The sequence below is a fragment of the Argentina silus genome, assembly GCF_951799395.1.
Source record: "Argentina silus genome assembly, chromosome: 14".
In the NCBI taxonomy this organism is placed as follows: domain Eukaryota; kingdom Metazoa; phylum Chordata; class Actinopteri; order Argentiniformes; family Argentinidae; genus Argentina; species Argentina silus.
In genome coordinates this window covers 13,082,789-13,102,788 of record NC_139668.1, presented here as the reverse complement: position 1 = coordinate 13,102,788, position 20,000 = coordinate 13,082,789, and the positions used below count along the sequence as shown (strand labels likewise).

General features: G+C 49.0%; 1 protein-coding gene across 2 annotated transcripts in view; it reads right to left on the bottom strand.

Moving 5' to 3' along the window:
* Positions 1–20,000, bottom strand: part of msi2b (musashi RNA-binding protein 2b) — a 177,872-nt gene that overhangs the window by 40,148 nt on the left and 117,724 nt on the right. For both annotated transcript variants that reach the window (XM_083685289.1, XM_083685290.1), the window contains exons 8-9: positions 11,064–11,146; positions 2,086–2,200 (exon numbers count right to left, since the gene is read on the bottom strand). In XM_083685289.1, the coding sequence (XP_083541415.1) occupies positions 2,086–2,200; positions 11,064–11,146 (198 nt within the window). The remainder of the gene's footprint in view (positions 1–2,085; positions 2,201–11,063; positions 11,147–20,000) is intronic.

The window sequence follows — 20,000 nt, the reverse complement described above, 5'->3', positions numbered from 1 at the left end:
TAGTTCATATTCCCTCACCGTCCTCCCCTCCGCCTCCCTCTCTCCATCCTCCCCTCCGCCTCCCTCTCTCCATCCTCCCCTCTGCCTCCCTCTCTCCATCCTCCCCTCCGCCTCCCTCTCTCCATCCTCCCCTCTGCCTCCCTCACCGTCCTCCCCTCTGCCTCCCTCTCTCCATCCTCCCCTCTGCCTCCCTCTCTCCATCCTCCCCTCTGCCTCCCTCTCTCCGTCCTCCCCTCTGCCTCCCTCTCTCCATCCTCCCCTCTGCCTCCCTCTCTCCATCCTCCCCTCTGCCTCCCTCTCTCCATCCTCCCCTCTGCCTCCTCCCCTCCGCCTCCCTCTCTCCATCCTCCCCTCCGCCTCCCTCTCTCCATCCTCCCCTCCGCCTCCCTCTCTCCATCCTCCCCTCCGCCTCCCTCTCTCCATCCTCCCCTCTGCCTCCCTCTCTCCATCCTCCCCTCTGCCTCCCTCTCTCCATCCTCCCCTCCGCCTCTCTCTCTCTATCCTCCCCTCTGCCTCCCTCTCTCCATCCTCCCCTCTGCCTCCCTCTCTCCATCCTCCGCTCCGCCTCCCTCTCTCCATCCTCCCCTCCGCCTCCCTCTCTCCATCCTCCCCTCCGCCTCCCTCTCTCCATCCTCCCCTCCGCCTCCCTCTCTCCATCCTCCCCTCCGCCTCCCTCTCTCCATCCTCCCCTCCGCTTCCCTCTCTCTGTCCTCTCAACTGGCTCTCAAACCTCTCTCCTCCCCTTTGAACCTTTTACGTTCGTTTCTCTTCACAGTTGAGCATATCTGTTGACAGATGTATTACAATGAAAAAAAAGAAAAATGACTTGTCTTCCCAAGACCAGTTCAGTGTGAGTTAGTGGCTCGCAGGATATCAGGGGTCAAAAGCTTGAGGCTTCTGGTGGGAAGTCAGAGGCTTGATGAAGATGAACTATGTCTTAAGACAGCACTCCTCCCCCCAGAATGAAACCCGGAGATATCCCTAATTTCGTATCCTATTATTCAGCACTCTTGTGGTCAGGCAGATTAAATCATACATTTATAATTTAACATTACTTCAATTTTCCTCTTCATTTAATTCTGTAATGCATAGCCCTGCTCTGTTGGATTTGGGTGTGTCTGTGGGGGGGGGGTGGGTTGGATGGTAACGGGAGATGTGAATATAAATATGAATATGAATATCAATAGCATATTTCACGCAAGGCCCTATGAGGATGCTTCATCAAGCTAAATTACGGGCAGGGCGACCTATCTTGGCGCCTCCATTAGCCGACATTCGGATTCAGCACCCACCATCAAACGATTTATTTGCTTCAGTTACTTTCGGCAGACGATCAATCTCACAGTAATTATCTCTTGTCACAAAAGCAGAGCTGAAGCTCAGAGAAGAGGGAGGGGGGGGGGCTTCTTGGAATCTTTGTTTCCTTGTCAATTCCTTGTCAAATCTACGGAAAATGGGAAAACACATTCTCTGGACAGCAACGAGTGTGGGTGGGGGGGGGGGGGGTCTGCACTGTCTGGAGGTAGAGAGAGAGTGTAGAGGGGGGTACCAGTGAAGTCACCAACAGTCTGTTGCAGCCTCTCCCCCAGCTAGCTGATGTCAGTGTGCATGTATGAGGCAGAGATCTCAGAGGGGCCGTCTCACTGTGTATGCCACCCCCACGTCCTGCTGTCCCTTTATGGACCTTGGCAGTTTGGTCCTTTCTGTGCACAGTGATTCTGTCTCCAGAGTTCCAGTGTCAGGCCATCGTGAGAGGAGAGCGTTGGTGTTGTCAGTGGGAGCGGAGAACGGGTGTGTTGGTGTCAGAGGAGAAGGTTGGTGTTGGTGTCAGCACAGTCTATGCTAATAAAGCCATGCTCTTCGTCAATGCACATCTGAGCTGGACGAGTCAGGTTTACTAAAGCTGCTGTCACATGAAACACTACTGGGCAGACACTATGGAGTTAAACGGTTGAACGAATGTCATTTTTATGCAGAAATTAGATTGCAACGCATTTGCGCTTGTGGAATTATTTCCACACGTTATTAACGTGACGTTCGTTCAACCTTTTGGTGAACTCGATAAGGCACTGTGCGAGTACTTACTGAGCATGCCCATGCCCAACATGAAGGCGTCCATGGTGTAGGGTAGACCCCTGGCTCTGCCTCGCGTGCCCGGCGGGAACATCACCTCCTTGGGCTGGGCCTTCTTGCACTCTACCTGTGGGGTGAGAACATGCAGGACATACATTAGTTACAGGACATCTCACTGTCACAAAGTCCCATATAGAAGACAGCAGCGGAGGCCGGTGGAGGTAGAAATCGGAGGACGGGCTTCTTGTAACGCATGGAACGGAATGAGGAATGGTATCAAACATGTAATACCATTTCTAAAAATATGTTTTTAGGGCATTTCTGCTTTATTGGGATAGAGACAGTAGAGATGGACAGGAAGGATGGGAGAGAGAGGAGGGATGACATGCAAGACGTGTGGAAGGTCGGAATCGACCCAGGATTATGTGGTACGCGCATTAGTGTGCTACGCCACTGAGCGCCCCGTGATACCATTTCTCATTCCATTGCATGCATTACAACGAGTCCGTCCTCCGATTTCTACCTCCACCAGCCTTCCCTGTAGCTGTCCCAGGATTGTCTGGTGGAGGTGCTACTGGACGGCCATCTGACCTCACCACATCGTTCATTTTGGGATGAAGGAAGAACAGCAATAGAGGAGAGGGGAGAGGTGAGTTTATTGTCTTCCCCTCTCTCCCCACTGTTGAAATGAGAACCCGTGTTTGCTTTTTGTTTTATTTCTCTGTGTTTGCTGAAGCGAGCAGGACTGTGTCCCGGGGCAGAGTTTGCTAAATGTTCTCATCTCTCTCTCTCTCCGTCTCCATGCTCTCGCCTGCCCCCCCCCCCACAACACCACCCCCTGCCCCCCCCCACAACACCACCCCCTGTGCTCATTTACTCCTATTCTCACTGGGATACACACACACACACACACACACACACACACACACACACACACACACACACACACACACACACACACACACACACACACACACACAGTCTGCGCAGACACTCACTGCGCATGGAGACACTCTAACACACACGCACGCACGCACACGCACACATCCCCCCCCCCTGCTACCCTGACTGACATTTCACCCACTCGACATGATGCTTATCGCTCTAGTCAGAGGGGATATACCAAAAAAAACAAAAACACAGCTGTCCTGGAACGTACCAAGGCCATTCTGTTAAGGTCAGTTGCTTTGTTTAAATTGTTACGCCAATATCATCGTAAAGCTTCAATCGATATGTTGTAGGGGAATGAAACAATGGCAAAGGCCACTCTCCTCTTCCCATCCAGGCTTTAATTAAACACTATAGCTAGGACCTAAAACGATGAGGACATGTCACAATCATTTCTCCATCAGACGGGTGAAGAGGGGGCATGCTGTGGGGGAGAGGGGTGCCAGGGACCAAGCTTTACCCGTTAGCTAATGGGCGTGGAGAGCTGCCCCCCACCCCCCACCACCCCACTTCCACCCTCGGTGCTCAGGGTGTCATCAGCAGCGCCCGTTAAAGAGGCCTGGCTGGCGCTTCCCCGTTATAACTTAACTAATTACATGGATGACTCAGGTTTCAGTGCTGATGAGATCCTTCAGCTCTTAATGAAAATATAAAGGGGACCCGTGGTAATGGTGAGGGGGTGGGGGAGTGGGGGAGTGGGGGGGGGTCGAGGCTGGCTGGCTGTTATCAGGGCTGTGGAGAGAAGAGGGAGGGCAGCTTGACAATGTGCGTTTCTGTGTGTGTGTGTGTGTGTGTGTGTGTGTGTGTGTGTGTGGGTGGGTGGATGGGTGGGTGTGTTCGTGTGCGTGCATTCGCGCATTTGTTAATTCAGGTACCTTTATTATTAAGTGTTCCTGAGATATTTTTCAATAAATACAGCTAGCAGGCCTAATGTGAAGTAAAACAGTCATTTGTTTGTAACATATCTTCAATTCTGCTCTGTGAACTGTACTCCTCATTGGATTCTTGCTTTATCTTTAGTATTTTGCACACTACCACATTTCCAATACTTGGGATGTACATATTACCGTCCTATACTTCATCCCTCTATGTTCTATCTGTCCATCTAATGACATCTAAGGTGAAAATGTGACATTGTCCTGAGCCTCTCTGTTGGAGCGTTTGGCAGTGCAAGATTGGCAGTGGCACCGAGGCCCAGGGAGCAGGCAGCCGTGGGGAGCAGACACCACCTGCCAGGTTCCTACATGGGGGGTAATTAAGAGACCCCCAGGTGTACACACACACACACACACACACACAGACACACACACACACACACACACAAACACACAGACACACAGACACACACAGACAGACACACACACACACACACACAGATCATATATCATCTGCAAATGGTGAATCATTTCACGGGTGAATCATCTGAAACGGTGAATAATTTCAACATGAGCTGTGATTTCTCTAATTTAGCCTTTTTCCTTCACAGTGTAGGTGATGAGGTTCTGAAAATACTCTTTGATCTATGAAGCTATGAGGGGTGCTTTACAGCTCAATTAGACGTTTTAAAATAAAGGTTTGGACAGCTATTTCTCCTACCCACACCGGGGATATGCTGCCTTAGGTCAGCATAAAAGAATACAGCCATATCAAAGTGGGATGAGAAAACTGAAAGACAGGATATAAATGTTTTCCTATTGGTAGTTAGTCCCACTTTGGGCTCATGTGCACACTTTTGTGGACACACAAAGTCTCACAGTCACACATGCACACACACAGAAGACCAAGGTCAACTTACAGTCAAAGACTTGAGATGTGTTCGATTTAACTCCGTTTTCACACAATTTGGAACAATTTGTACCAGGCAAACTAAATCAAGTGCAGCTCAAGTGTTTGACCAAGGTCTGCCACACACACGCATGCACACACACACACACTTCTACAATATCACATATTCTCCAGAATCACAGCCTCCACATTTACAATTCAAAACCAAGAACTTTTAAGAAAGTGTCAGAGGTGGAAACGGATAATCAGCACTTTCTCTCTCAAGAGGCAAATTTGCTCCCTCAAGCATATTTGTTTAAGAGGAAGCTCTACATCTGACAGGCTTGATACAGCCAAAGAGAGAGAGAGAGAGAGAGAGAGAGAGAGAGAGAGAGAGAGAGAGAGAGAGAGAGGAGGGAGAAGGAGAGAAAGTTGCCTCATTCACACAACAGATTCATTGTCACGTCTCCTGTGTTCTGGTGCTAAGAACTGCAGTGTGGTGCAGAGCGCTGTGTCGTTAGGGTGAGTCATCCCTCAGTACTACAGTACTGTCATGCAGACTTCACCCCCAAAACAGCGGCAAACCTGAAGAAAAAAAAGTCTTGTTTTGTCGAACTGTAGGTAAATGTATTGGTTATTATCGCTACAGATCTCATGTATCTGTTGTATATATTGAAAAAACATCATAAACATAAAAAATAATATATATGTCCCAGTCAGCCTGTTGTTGTCAACATCAGTGTGAAGTGAGGGTGGTGATCAGTGTATGTTGTAAACAGTGGGGTGGTCCGATCTCTCTGCTGCAGCAGGATCTCAGACCTCCATCTCTTCACAGCACACCGTTAGGACCACTCACACCCCCACGCAACCACGTCCCCCATCACGAGGAAAGGTCACAGGAAACAAACTGTTCACATTCATGGAGAGAGGGAGGAAGGGATTAGGAGAGGAAGGGGAGGACAGAGGGGGAGAGAGAAAAACCTGCTCTCCTGCCCAGGGGGGGCAAAACCCTGAGCTTAACACTGTGGCATAATTCATGGCAACTTGAATTGAATTACATGGGGAGCCCCCTGTACATTATTGATACACTCACAGCTATTTCGCCGACACAGAAATCTATATTTCGCAGACAGAAAAAATAAATGCTGTCAGAGGCTATTTATGCTTCCAAAACAGAACATCTATTTTCGCTGGGGGAGAGGCGACCAAATAAGAAAGAGTCTGTGTGTGTGTGTGTGTGTATATATGTGTACAGTATTGTTGGGCTCTTCATCAGGGTTGGTGTTCCAGCTGTAGATCACATAGGGGTCTTCCCCTCGCCTCGCCTCTCCCTCATCTCTCCTCTCTACATCTGCCCCACCACTTTATTGCTTTCTTTTCTTTATGTGTTACATCAACTACTGTTAGGAGGCCATAAAAGCCAGTTAGCTTTACGATGCCATTTCCACTGGTGTTTGGCAGTTTTGGCAAGGTCAATTTTGTACAGGAAATTGTACTCTCTCTCTCTCTCTGCTTTCATCATGCCCTATTTTTTAAGCAGTGTACCTCCTCCACTTTCTCTCACTGTTTTGACATATCTGGTCTCACAGAGCACTTTGCCAATGGCATGCACCATTACAACTGCCAAAATTACTGTAATCTTTTCAAATATCACAATTCTCCTCCATTAGTTTAACCTACTCTTTTAAAAAAAACTGTGGTGCGTTCAGTAAACACACAAAAGGACTGTGTGTGTGTGTGTGTGTGTCAGCTGTACACTCCGGCTGGGTAAAGAGAGTTGTGTAAACACACGCAGGGGTAGGAAAGAAATCGAGATGAGCCTTAATGGGATTAAATGGGTTTATGGATATCAACAGCTTCTACAGTCATGTCATGTCCCCTGTCTTGACCCACTTTATCCTTCTCTGATATTGACACACAGACTGACAGACAGACAGACAAACTGACTGACTGACTGTACACACACACGCACACACGCACACACGCACATGCACACACGCACACACCCACACACACACACACGCACACGCACACGCACACAGACACACACACACACACACACGAACACACACACGAACACCCCCGCCCCCCCCCCCCCTCTCCTGTTGTTGTGATGGTCTTAGTGTCGGCCAAATATGGCGTTTAACTGCCTGAAGGAGGGAACGGGTAGAAGGAGGAGAAAATAAGAGTGATTTTCAGAGCTCCATATTCTCCCTCACAGCGGTAGATTATCTGCCAATGATATTGCAGGGACCGGAGCCCCTGTGTGGCACGGAGGAGGCGCGGAGACTCTAAATTGGGCCGTTGACACACTCTGCACTTATCATACATGCTAATGTGCTAGCGCCGCGGCGGGGGCTAGTGCAGGGGCTCTCCAGGAGGCAGGCGGGGACAGGGGGCAGGGGGCTTGCTGAGGAATACGGGCCGTGATGGGATTCAGCCCAGGCAGCTATGTGCTGGCAGGAGGGTTATGAATAGGGGGCTGGGGGGTAGCAGGCACGACTGCTCGACAAGACATTCGTTGAATGAATGCCACTGAGGACATGTAGACTATACTGTCCTTAGGTGGTGGGAGGATAACCAAGCTTCAATTGAAGAGAGACTTGAAGTGACACTGACCACCAGGGGGTGCTGTGATCTATTGGTGCAGTGAAGAGGCCAGCAGGCTGGTAGTCTGGTGTGTGGCGCTGTATGGAGTGGTGAACATAGAATTAATTCCGTAAACCCGGTGGGTCCAGGGGCAAATTGAATGCTGAAATTTGAATGCTGAAAGAATTTTAACACCAAGTTCACTCGCGGAACATATTTCCTGTTGGTCACTCCTGGTTCTTGTGGGTCCTCCCCCAGCCCCAATTCTGAGAAAGTGTGTGTGTGTGTGTGTGTGTGTGTGTGTGTGTGTGTGTGTGTGTGTGTGTGTGTGTGTGTGTGTGTGTGTGTGTGTGTGTGTGTGTGTGAGATACTGCTCTTGGCCCTCTGAGGCATGGGCTGTCACTGAGGGAGGGTTTATCCTAGGTCAGGATGGATCCTCTCCCTCCAGTGCGTGTGTATATGTGTGTGTGTGTGTGTGTGTGTGTGTGTGTGTGTGTGTACCTTCCAGTGTGTTAAACAGACACCAAACCTATGAATACCCTTTCCCTGAGTAGCAGGGCTAATATTAGCCTGCTTTATTGAGCGCCACGGACTAAAGTCGAAACACATCCATTCTCTTCATCAGTGTGTGTGTGTGTGTGTGTGTGTGTGTGTGTGTGTGTGTGTGTGTGTCTTGCTTTAGTGTGACATGTGGCATGTGAGAGTGAGGTGAGGCATGTGAGAGTGAGGTGCTGTGTGAGTTGTAATGTCTCAGTATGATGAATACTGAGATGATGGGGCCTTTTGGCACAGGCCAATAAGGCTGACACTGATTGGTCTTGACCTCCATGTGGGCTGTCCCTGTGACATCACTAAAAATCTCTAAATGGGAGGCTGCCTTGGCATGAAAGACATTCTACTACGAACAGGGTGTGTGTGTGTGTGTGTGTGTGTGTGTGTGCGCGCGCATCCGTGCATTCCTACATGTTGCCCCTGACAAGACTTGTTGTCCAAACTGCAATCAAACACAGTGTGTGTGTGTGTGTGTGTGTGTGTGTGTGTGTGTGTGTGTGTGTTTAAAAGCCTGTGTCCAGAGCAGCACTGCCTCCACTGCCTCTGTAGATGTTTTATGGTCTCATGGTTAGGCAATTGGAGGTGAGGAGAGGCTATTCTGGCCGAAACATTGTCTGTTTGGTGCGTGTTACAGAGACAAAGGGCCCAGAAATGTGGGAGCTCAACAGAGAGAATGTGTGGAATGAAGAAAACATGGCATACCAGACAGTATGAAAGAGTTCCCTGGCACCTATAAAACATTTTCAAGTTCGGAAAATAAGAAAAAAAAAACAAGAAGGGGAATGAGGCCTGGTGGTGATTTGGAGTGTTGTGGAGCGTGTGTGTGTGTGTGTGTGTGTGTGTGTGTGTGTGTGTGTGTGTGTGTGTGTGTGTGTGTGTGTGTGTGTGTGTGTGTGTGTGTGTGTGTGTGTGTGTGTGTGTGTGTGTGTGTGTGTGTGTGTGTGTGTGTGTGTGTGTGTGTGGGTGGGGGGGACGGGGGGACGGGGGGGGGGTTGTATTCAGACTGTCAGGGCCACTGACACACATTCCCACAGCCGTCAGCCTAGGCCAAGGATCTAGCCGGCTCTGAGCCCTCCACCTCTCCATTAGCTGTCTTTCATCCCTGCAACTCTCTCAGCCTCTTCACATGTCAGTGCTCTGTCAATGCTAGGAGTGCTGTAGTGGAGTGGGTTGCCAAGTGCCTGCTCACTCTCTCTCTCTCTCTCTCTCTCTCTCTGTCCCTCTCCCTCTTTCTCCCTCTCTATTAAGAGAAGTCTTGTGAATGTTTAATGGTGCTCCGCGGGGCCCTGGGTGGGTATCAAACAGGGTCGGCCCACACGGCTGCCAGTCTGGGGGAGGCCTTCCCAAACTTGGCGCTGAAGCTGGCATCAGCTCTCTGTGTGTAGCCCTCGCACCGCTCACGGAGAGAGAGGAGTCGTCGTGGGTCATCCCTGCTAGCTCTAGACAAGAAAGCCAAGATGGCAGCTTTCCTTTTAAAAAGCTAAGAGTTGAAGGGGGCACAGATGGTGAGTTTTTAAATGGTGCTGTAAAAAAAAAAAATCTCACTTGACTCCAGCCTGGACAAAGGCGGAGGACATCGTTATAGTGCACTTTTTTTACGGTGTCATGACAACAATGGAGCTGAATATTAGCAAGTGAAATATCAACATTAGGACAGGGGTACCAGTGACAAGTTATGGGGGGGGAGGGGGGTTAAATTCATTACCGATGTGCCCCACAACATCCCACCCCACAACAGAGTTGTCATTCTGAGAGGAGCTGGGTAATGGATGCCAGGGTTGGAAGTATTCCATTATTTTTCTCATCCCTCTGTCTTTTTATAACCTCCCCCACTGATGCTAACGATGCATGCAATTCCCCCGTAGCCCAATTTAATGCGGCCAGTCGATGAGCAACGCGGGAGCTCTGGTGAAAGACAGGAAGAATAAAGAAATCACGTCTAAGGCTGGGCACTCCCTGAACAATGCGAGCATTTGATGCACTATCATGTGAAAATCAATAGCAGTAGGGTGAGCTGGTGGATCTGCAGTTAGGACACGGTGTCTGTCCGTCCGTCCGCCCGCCTCCTCCCTGTGTGTCTGGAGAGTGTGTATGAGAGGTGGAGTCGGAGTGTGTCTGGGAGTGGAGTCAGAGTGTGTCTGGGGACAGAGTCAGTGTGTGTCTGGGAGTGGAGTCAGAGTGTGTCAGGGGGTGGAGTCAGTGTGTGTCTGGGGACAGAGTCAGTGTGTGTCTGGGGACAGAGTCAGTGTGTGTCTCGGAGTGGAGTCAGTGTGTGTCTGGAGGTGGAGTCAGAGTGTGTGTGGGGGTGGAGTCAGAGTGTGTCAGGGGGTGGAGTCAGTGTGTGTCTGGGGACAGAGTCAGTGTGTGTCTGGAGGTGGTCATAGTGTGTCTGGGGACAGAGTCAGTGTGTGTCTCAGGGTGGAGTCAGTGTGTGTCTGGAGGTGGAGTCAGAGTGTGTGTGGGGGTGGAGTCAGAGTGTGTGTGGGGGTGGAGTCAGAGTGTGTGTGGGGGTGGAGTCAGAGTGTGTGTGGGGTGGAGTCAGAGTGTGTGTGGGGGTGGAGTCAGAGTGCGTGTGGGGGTGGAGTCAGAGTGCGTGTGGGGGTGGAGTCAGAGTGTGCCTGGGGGTTGTTCTGCCCTCCTGCCAGCTAAGGGCTCAGAGACACAATTTCATGGTGTGTGGTCGGTGCACTGTGCACACCACTGACTCCCTCATCCCAAAAGCCTAGGGGTGTCTGTGTGTGTGTGTGTGTGTGTGTGTGTGTGTGTGTTTATGCGTGTGTATGTGTATGTGTGCTGTGCGCCGTGTGTGTGTATGTGTGTGCTGTGTGTGCGCATGTGTGTGCTGTGTGTGTGTATGTGTATGTGTGCTGTGTGTGTGTATGTGTGTGTGTGTATGCTGTGTGTGCGTGTGTGCGTATGTGTGTGTGTGTGTGTGCAGTGTGCCGTGTGTGTGTGTATGTGTGTGTGTGTGTGTATGTGTGTGCGTGTGTGCGTATGTGTGTGTGTGTGTGTGCAGTGTGCCGTGTGTGTGTGTATGTATGTGTGTGCTCCCGCCATCCAACCGTTGTTGCCCCCGCACTAAAGAGAAAATCTAATATCGGGCCAGCCTGGCATTTCGAAAAGCGACAACCACTCACCATTTTATTATTGATTTCGTGAAAATGGATCTCGCATACTTTCTCCACCACGTCCTCAATCTCGAAAGTTACAAAGCCAAAACCTGTGGTGGGGACAGAGAGGTAGAGAGAATGGCAGGAGGGAGGGAGAGGGAGGGAGGGGAGGGGAGAGGGAGGGAGGGGAGGGGAGGGGGGGGGGGGAGAAAAAGAAGGAAAGCGGGAGAGAAAACAGAGCATTGGTTACGATTTACAGACACACTTCCACTTGCAGTAAAGGCAACTCATATCTATCGATTAGCAGGTGAAAATGGGCCGAGTTCAGCTCCACGCTTCCTTATCAAATCCTACTGAAGACAAGAGTACAGCATTGGCCTGGTACAACACAAAGCCTTTTGCAATAACAAATGATACTGTAAACCTGTTTTTATTGGAATAAGTACATTCCTGCTTCCACAGAGAAGAGGAATGAAACGCCACAAAACTCATTAAAGGATATTCATGAGCCCAGCTCATACATTTCATAACAGATATTCTTTATTTATTTCTTCATTGATATTTCACTATGAAACACATTTTCATTTCATGTTAATGTCAGGCCGTTATGCTCATTATTGACGCAAAAAAAAACATCACAAATCAGCAACACACGGCCATTCTAAAGTAATAAGGAGTAAGAGAGGGGCTTGTTTAGGCCAACACTTGACCTGGTTATCTACAGGTCATACAAGAGGATAGCAACATTATGCAAGCATTGGCAAAGGATAAAGACAGCCCAACACACACACACACACACACACACACACACACACACGCACACGGGCACACGCACACACACAGAGACACACGCCCACCACCACAACAAACTGTCTATCTCTCTCTCTCCCACTCTCTCTTTCTCTAACAACAAAGGCTCCTGTTCACTGTGAATTAATCAGTACACTCTGTAGACAAACACACAGGGAGCAGCATGGCAGAGCTGAAGATGGGGGGCCCCACTGAGCTGGGTTGAGACAAGGCTCTGGCTTTTAAGACAGTAAGAGATAAACCAGTGGGGGTCAGGGGGTCAACAGGGTTTGACAGAGAGCCAGATGCAAGGCAAGGCAAGGCAAGGCAGCCCCCCCCCCCCACCCCTCCTCCACACACCAGCAGATAAGGCCAGATAAAAAGACCTGAGGTCTGATAAGAGGAGCTGAAATAAAGCAGCCGATCCCACCCCCTGCCTCAGCACACAGATTTAAACACCACGGTACACACACCCTGAGTGATTACAGGTACAGTACAGGGAACTCCATTCACACACACACACACACACACACACACACACACACACACACACACACACACACACACACACACACACACACACACACACACACACACACACACACACACACACACACACACGCCTGCCCATGCACGCACGCAAGTAAGCAAGCATGCACACACGCAAGCACCCACGCATCCACGCACGCAAGCACACACACACACACACTCACTCACACACACACACACACACACACACAGGTAGAGGGAGGGTTAATAGAGGTTAATGGAAGTGAGGTTTGTGGTCAGTGGTCACATGGTTGCTCATGACTGTAGCCCTCACCTCAGTAACCTCTTCCTACTCCCTATTCCACCCACTCTCTCCCTTATCCAGGTTTAATCACATCTGGCATGAGACATCATGTTGGTATGAGTTTTCAAAGCCAACCCTGTCAGTCCTCTCTCTTTGTGATTGGGAGGACAGGGGGAGGACAGGGGGGGGTAAAGAAGGAAGTGAAGGTCATTCGTCAATGACCTGCCCTCTCCCGCTGACTTCCTGTGTGCTGCTCCATCAGGACTTCCTGGAGTTCACCACAGTCTAGCGCAGGTCCTCCTCCTGATCATCCCACCCCCACAAAGACAATACCTTCCCGCAACAATAACAGCGATCAACACGAACAGCGGTCAAAATTATGGTCATGGGTATAGAAACTGAGCATGTATGTTAGTTAGTGCTGTATGAATGCTATTGGATGTATGAAAGCTATCTCTCCCTCTACCCCCCCCCCCCTCTTTCCACGTCATCTCTATCACTTTCCCTTCTCTCTGTATAAAACCCTCTCTCTCTTTTTCTCGCTTTCTCTCCTCAGTTTGACAGATTCCCGTGCGTGCATTCACCCCACCACCCACTGAGTGAGCTAATCAAGAAGCACAGCTCAGCCTCCCATCTGCATTCAGTCCTGTTGTTCAGCATATTACTCCTGTCCTGTGTCCTGTGGCCTCCTCTGGTCCCCACTAGGGACAAATCAAAGACCACTGCTTAAGCCTAAAAGGATTACTCCAAACACTGATTAACATGATTTCCAATGCACCTAAGGTGTCTTAGACATATTTTCCGAAAATGAGTGGGCAAGTTACGTAAGTAAGCCTAAGTAGGCTTCCGTAAGGGAACTAAATATCCCCTAACTGTCTTGATGAATCAACCACAGCCAAGGTAGGTGGAAATTCATGTATCATTTGTATTTGGAGTAAACTATTGCTTTAATCCTGCTGAAGGGCCTTTGGGTACGTTCAGCCATAGTTTACACACTTTCACAGTTGTGTAGAATATTACAGGAGCATTGAAACAGTGTACTGTACTCCCCTTCTCTTTTGCCAAATCCCAAGGAAATACCATGTTCCAAGGAAATATCAGAGCTTCATAGGCTTACTGTATAATACCGCATCATATAGGTACCACGTTCTAGGTTCTATAGGAACGTATCACGTTCTATATATATATATACGCTTCACTCACTATGTTTGTGCATGTAGTGGCTTCTGAATAAGCGATCTGAGAGGAGATGTTTCATTTTGCGTCCACAAAGGCCTTGTTTATCTACTACGCTCTCAAAGATAGAAATCCACCGAGGCAGTAACTTCAACAAGTTGCCAGCGATAGGAGGGGAAGAGAAGGAACAAATCCAGGAAGATAAGCTCAAAAGGCGGCTTGCAGATGAGGAAGTGTCCCCCCGTGATTTCTTGAGAGAAAAGAAAACGAGAGACATTTACATGTGTCTGCAGGGGCTACAGGCGCCGTGGGTCTCTGCCTTTGAGGAGTGCCTGGGTTCTACATCTCACTCTCTCTCTCTCTCTCTCTCTCTCTCTCTTCCCCCCCCCCCCCACTTGCCCCCCCCCCTCCCCTCCCCTCCTCCCCACCCTTATCAGCGCCACACCGACCACTTCTGACAACCAACAAATCAGCTGTCAGGAGCAATTTCTCAGCAGGCCGAGAGAGAACCGCTGCTGCAGCCACATCGTGCTGGGTGGCGTGGAGAGAGAAAGAGAGAGAGAGGGGGGGGGGGGCGGAGGTGTTGTTAACACACCTGCCCCCCCTGCAGAAGATATCTAGTCCTTGCACAAAAAAAAAAAAAAATCATATCCACCCACTGCAAACACACATACCTCCTCCTCTGACTCATTCATAGTATGTATTGCAGTCTATCAACGGGACGTCATATTCGCCAAATCATTGACTTACTGACAATTATACACTCACTGGACACATTATTAGGAACACCTGTACACTTTCTCATTCATGCAATTATCTAATCAGCCAATCGTGTGGCAGCAACGCAATGCATAAAATCCTGCAGATCCGGGCCAGCAGCTTCAGGTAATGTTCACATCAACCATCAGAATGGGGGGAAAAATGTGATCGCAGTTATTTTGACCGTGGCCTGATTGTTGGTGCTAAATGGGCTGGTTTGAGTATTTCTAAAACTGCTGATCTCCTGGGATTTTACTGGATGTTTGGAAAAAACATCCAGTGAACGGCAGTTCTGTGGACGGAAACGCCTTGTTGATGAGAGAGGTCAACAGAGAATGGCCAGACTGGTTGGAGCTGAAAGAGAGGCTACGGTAACTCAGATAACCACTCTGTACAATTGTGGTGAGCAGAAAAGCATCTTAGAATGCACAACGTGTCGAACCAAACAAATCAATGCTACGAAGAATTGAGAGCAAAGGGAGGCCCTACCCAGTATTAGTATAGTGTTCCTAATAAAGTGGTGATTGAGTGTAAACCTATTAAGTCTGCCTTGTCTATCTGAGCAACTCTCTCTCACTCTCTCTTTCTCCAGCCCTCTCTCTTTCTCTCTTTCTCTCTCTCACTCTACCTCTTTTTCTTTGACTTCCACTTTCACTTATGTTGGCTCTCTTTCTTTCTTTCTTTCTTTCTCTCTCTCTCTCTCTTGTCCCCTGTCTCTCTCTCTCTCTCTCCTGCCTGTCTATAAGGCCCAGACGTGATGGATCAGGTAACGATCAGGTCTGGCCGTCTCTGTCAGAGTTCACAGCACTATTGACAGAGTCAGCTCTGGTCTCAGCATTGGGCCAGGCAGCACATCAACTTCGCCGCAATAGCTGCTTAACCACCAGGAGGCTGTGGCTGACGGGGATCTGTTAATGAAGATAGCTGCTCACACTGAGGAGCCCTGCCAAGGCTACGAGGACCTTGGCAGAGATTAGGGGAGAGAAAAGACAAAAGAGAAAACACCTGAAAACACACTTTCGTATTTCTACAGTGTTCCTTCCTTCTCCTCGCAATGTTAGCAGGTTCATTTAGTGAGCTAACCACCCAGAACCCAGCCATTTCCTCCTGCTTCCACCCAGCTCTGGCTTACACTCGTACCGCCAAGCGCTGCTTGAGAACCACACAAAGAACCACAAGCCCTCCCTTCAAGCATCTAAATGGAGGCAAAATGTCTGTCTTGTAGTTGTTGTTTTTTTTATTATCCCTTCTCCAACAGCTCTTTTTCTATAGATACCCCCCGCCCCCCCCCCCCCCCCCCCACTGCCCCCCCTGTCAATGATAACACATGGATTTCCAATTTTCGGGCGCGGTAATAAGTGTTAGTGGCTATTACAGAGGCGTCAGGGCTGAATCTCACACTTATTAACGCGACGGGGGCAGCGGCGGCGGCTAGCCTCGGTCTCCACAGACATTCACAGCCTCTCACAAAACAAAGAGGGTCTGAATGGCCCCAGTTTAATGCCAGTCCCCATCGGAGCGCTGCACAAATAAAACTAAAATGCTAAATCAATGACTCTTCAATTGACCTTTGTGTTAAGAGCCCTCTGGTCCGCTTCCAGGCGGCTGAATGTATTTAAAGAGAAGAGGTACATGACCAAATTTAGATATTATTATTGTGGAGCCTGCCCATCCCTGTCCTCTCTGGACGAGGACCTGTAAATAAAGCTGGAGTGAATGTAGAATACAGAGAGAGGAAGGCTTCTCTCTCATAGACTGACAGGCCACGCAAACACACACACACACACACACACACACACAGAGACACACACACACACACACACACACACACACACACACACACATACACACACACACACAGACACACACACACACACACATACACACACACACACAGACACACACACACACACACACACACAGACAGACAGACACACACACACACAGACACAGATACAGACACAGACACAGACACAGACACAGACACACACTTACCCAAGGAAGCTAGTCACACTAATGATAATAACGATGTCTTGGGGTATTGATTCATGTTGTAATAAAAAGATAAGCACAACACTATCAGTATTGCATTTGTCCTGAAGGCAAATCCAGCACACAAATCTCTTAAAGCGGCAGTGGCGATGAATACCAATGAATTACCTGTTTTCAAAATGTAATACAGACCTCTCTGTACAGCAAAATACTTCATGCTGTACCCTACCTGTGTGACTCAACACAATGTGCATGAGTTGAAAAAGTATTTCAGCTGAATGATTGAAAATACAGTGAATCAAAGTGGATGACAAAACGTTGAAAGCACACTATGGTTCGTTGTCCTCCATTCGGGCGCTCCCTCTCTTTTCTCTTTCCAAAACCCCTTTCAATTTACACCCAAGTGTGAGAATACATTTGCATACACACAGAAACTATAACAGCGCTGTCACAAATGGCATCCATTTCTTCTCTTCATCAGTGTGTGTGTGTGTGTGTGTGTGTGTGTGTGTGTGTCTTGCATTAGTGTGACATGTGGCATGTGAGAGTGAGGGTGTCTGTGCTGTGTGAGTTGTAATGTCTCAGTATGATGAATACTGAGATGATGGGGCCTTTTGGCACAGGCCAATAAGGCTGACACTGATTGGTCTTGACCTCCATGTGGGCTGTCCCTGTGACATCACTAAAAATCTCTAAATGGGAGGCTGCCTTGGCATGAAAGTGACAGGGACATTCTACTACGAACAGGGTGTGTGTGTGTGTGTGTGTGTGTGTGTGTGTGTGTGTATATGCGTGCGTGCGTCCGTGCATTCCTACATGTTGCCCCTGACAAGACTCGCTGTCCAAACCGCAATCAAACACCTTTCAGTGGAGAAGAGGAGAAGAGAAGAGAGGAGGAGAAAACGAAGAGAAAAAAAAAGCCCAGTGACAGGCGCAGACAACAGCGGACACAATAAAATCAAAGCCGGTGTCAATTAATTCCTCCTCTGGCTGATAAATGGGTCCACTTTCCCATCCATTAATAACAAGAGCAGGGCGCCACAAGAAAACTTGTCAACGGGCCTCATTTTTTTTACCACGCCACTCTCCCCCTCGCTAGCAAAGAGAAGGCAGGAGAAAAAAAAAAAAAAGAAAAGAAAATACACGGCTCGCTTCTCCTTGGGAGAGGCCACGAGGGAGTGTCCAGACGCATCCTTACAAGTCGATAGATAGATTGGCATGCATCGATGGGAGTTTGCGGCCTTATTTACACATCCTCTTAATCAAAAAGAAGGGAAGAGAAACCTTGGTAAGCTCTTCGGAACCGGGATCCCTTGTAAACTAAATGAGAGTGGACAGAGGAATCGATTGGAGCACCAGCCATCGCGCTACATTATAATGACTGGGGTGAAATACGTTTAGCAGAGTGACGGGGAGGAGAAAACAGGGGAAACCAGACAGAGGGAAGGAGAGGGAGGGAGAGAGAGAGAGAGAGAGAGAGAGAGGGGGAAGGAGAAAAACAGCCGGAATTAGTATGTGAGGCAGAATGCTCACTTGCTTTGAGACACTCAAAACAAGTGATTAGCCAGAGAGTTGATGCCCTGTTGTGTGCAGTGTGTGTGTGTGTGTGTGTGTGTGTGTGTGTGTGTGTGTGTGTGTGCGCATATAAAAGGTTACCCCATATCGATATGACTCAATGTAAGGTGTGCGTGTGCGCGCGCGTGTGTGTGTGTGTGTGTGTGTGTGTGCACGCAAGAGTTCCAAATCTCCCCAACACCCCCTCACTACCTCTGGAGCTCCAATCACCAACACCAAGCCATAGAATACACGGATGTCTCACAGCTTACTTGCTTACCGAAACATTTGTTTTGGAGAACATTAAGGTCACACTCTTGCATAAGCAAGACTCCCAAGATAAATGTCAGCAGTAAACATAAAAAAATAAACCTTCGCAGAGGGGGGGGGGGGGGGGGAAGAAAAACTACAAATACTGAACGCTGCAAAACAAATCATTGCTCCAAAACTGCTAATGATCCCCCTAGCTCGACTCCCTTCATTATGTGACATGGAGACAGAGCAGAGGAGCTGTGTATGCAGATTTGGTCCAGTATGTCTGACTGGTGCTGAGAAGGGGAAGCACTGCCTGGGAGACACTGTGCCGGGCTGGGGTGGGGTGGGGTGGGGTGGGGTGGGGAGTGAGGGGTGGTTCCTACAATACACTCATAGGTTGTAATAGGCTGGGGGGGGGGGTTGTTTACAAGTTCACCAATAGATAATGGAACAGTTGTATCTCTGTGGGTTTACCCCTGAACCAGTTGGAATTCTACTTCAAGTTTCTGCTTCACTGCACCATCTGAACCGTGTTCGTATAGGATGTAGCAAATCCCATCCCAGGATGGATGGTTGTGTTTCGGTGGTGTGTAGGTTGTTTACTGATTTACAGACATTAGATTGGCTTTAGAAACATCGCAACATACTTTTGGACTGAAGTGTCTGGGAGTATGGAACCACAGACAGAGGGACAGCCCAGCATTGCCAGTTGCAGTGGTGTCACTTTAAAACCACCCAGCCCAGTCAGTAACTGGGTCACAATCTTCGTAGACAGAGAGAGTCTATGACAATTATCTATTTCTCCAAAATGCTGAGGTGATAATGCAGTACTATATGCCCACACACATTCAAATATTCTCAACAAGGGCCCTACTCTTGCATGCAATTGAGCCATCGTTTTTCCACATGGCTCTGACAAACATTTATCTTATTCTTTTCTCTAACTATCTGTATTAATGTGTGATTGGGTCTGTTGCTCTCTCTCCCCCCAGCTCTGACAGGCTCGGTAATGGAACACCATATGGGCCTGGGCTTTGAGCACGATGCGTTGTGACAGCTCTCAGCTCATAATAGCAACACACACACACACGCACGCACACACACACGCACGCACGCACGTACACACACACACACACACACATGCATGCGCGCACACACACACACACGCATGTGCACACACACACATGCATGTGCACGCGCGCGCACACACGCACACACACACACACACACACACACACACACACACACACACACACACACACACACACACACACACACACACACACACACACACACACACACACACACACACACACACACCGTCATGGCAGGCTGTGGCACTGGAGCAACAAGTCCAATTTCACCCCTTTCCCTCTAATCTCTCTCCCTCTCTCTGTCTGTCTCTCTCTCCCTCCCTTTCCTGCTTCATTCTCTGTCTCTGACCAGACTCGACTGTTTGTCTGTCTGTCTGTCTGTCTGTCTGTCTGTCTGTCTGTCTGTCTGTCTGTCTGTGTGTGTGTCTGTGCTTCTCTCTGTCTCTGACTACCACACTCTCACTTAGTCTGTCTGTCTGTCTGTCTGTCTGTCTGTCTGTTTGTCTCCCCTTCTCTCTCTGTCTCTACCACACTCTCTCTCTGTCTGACTCT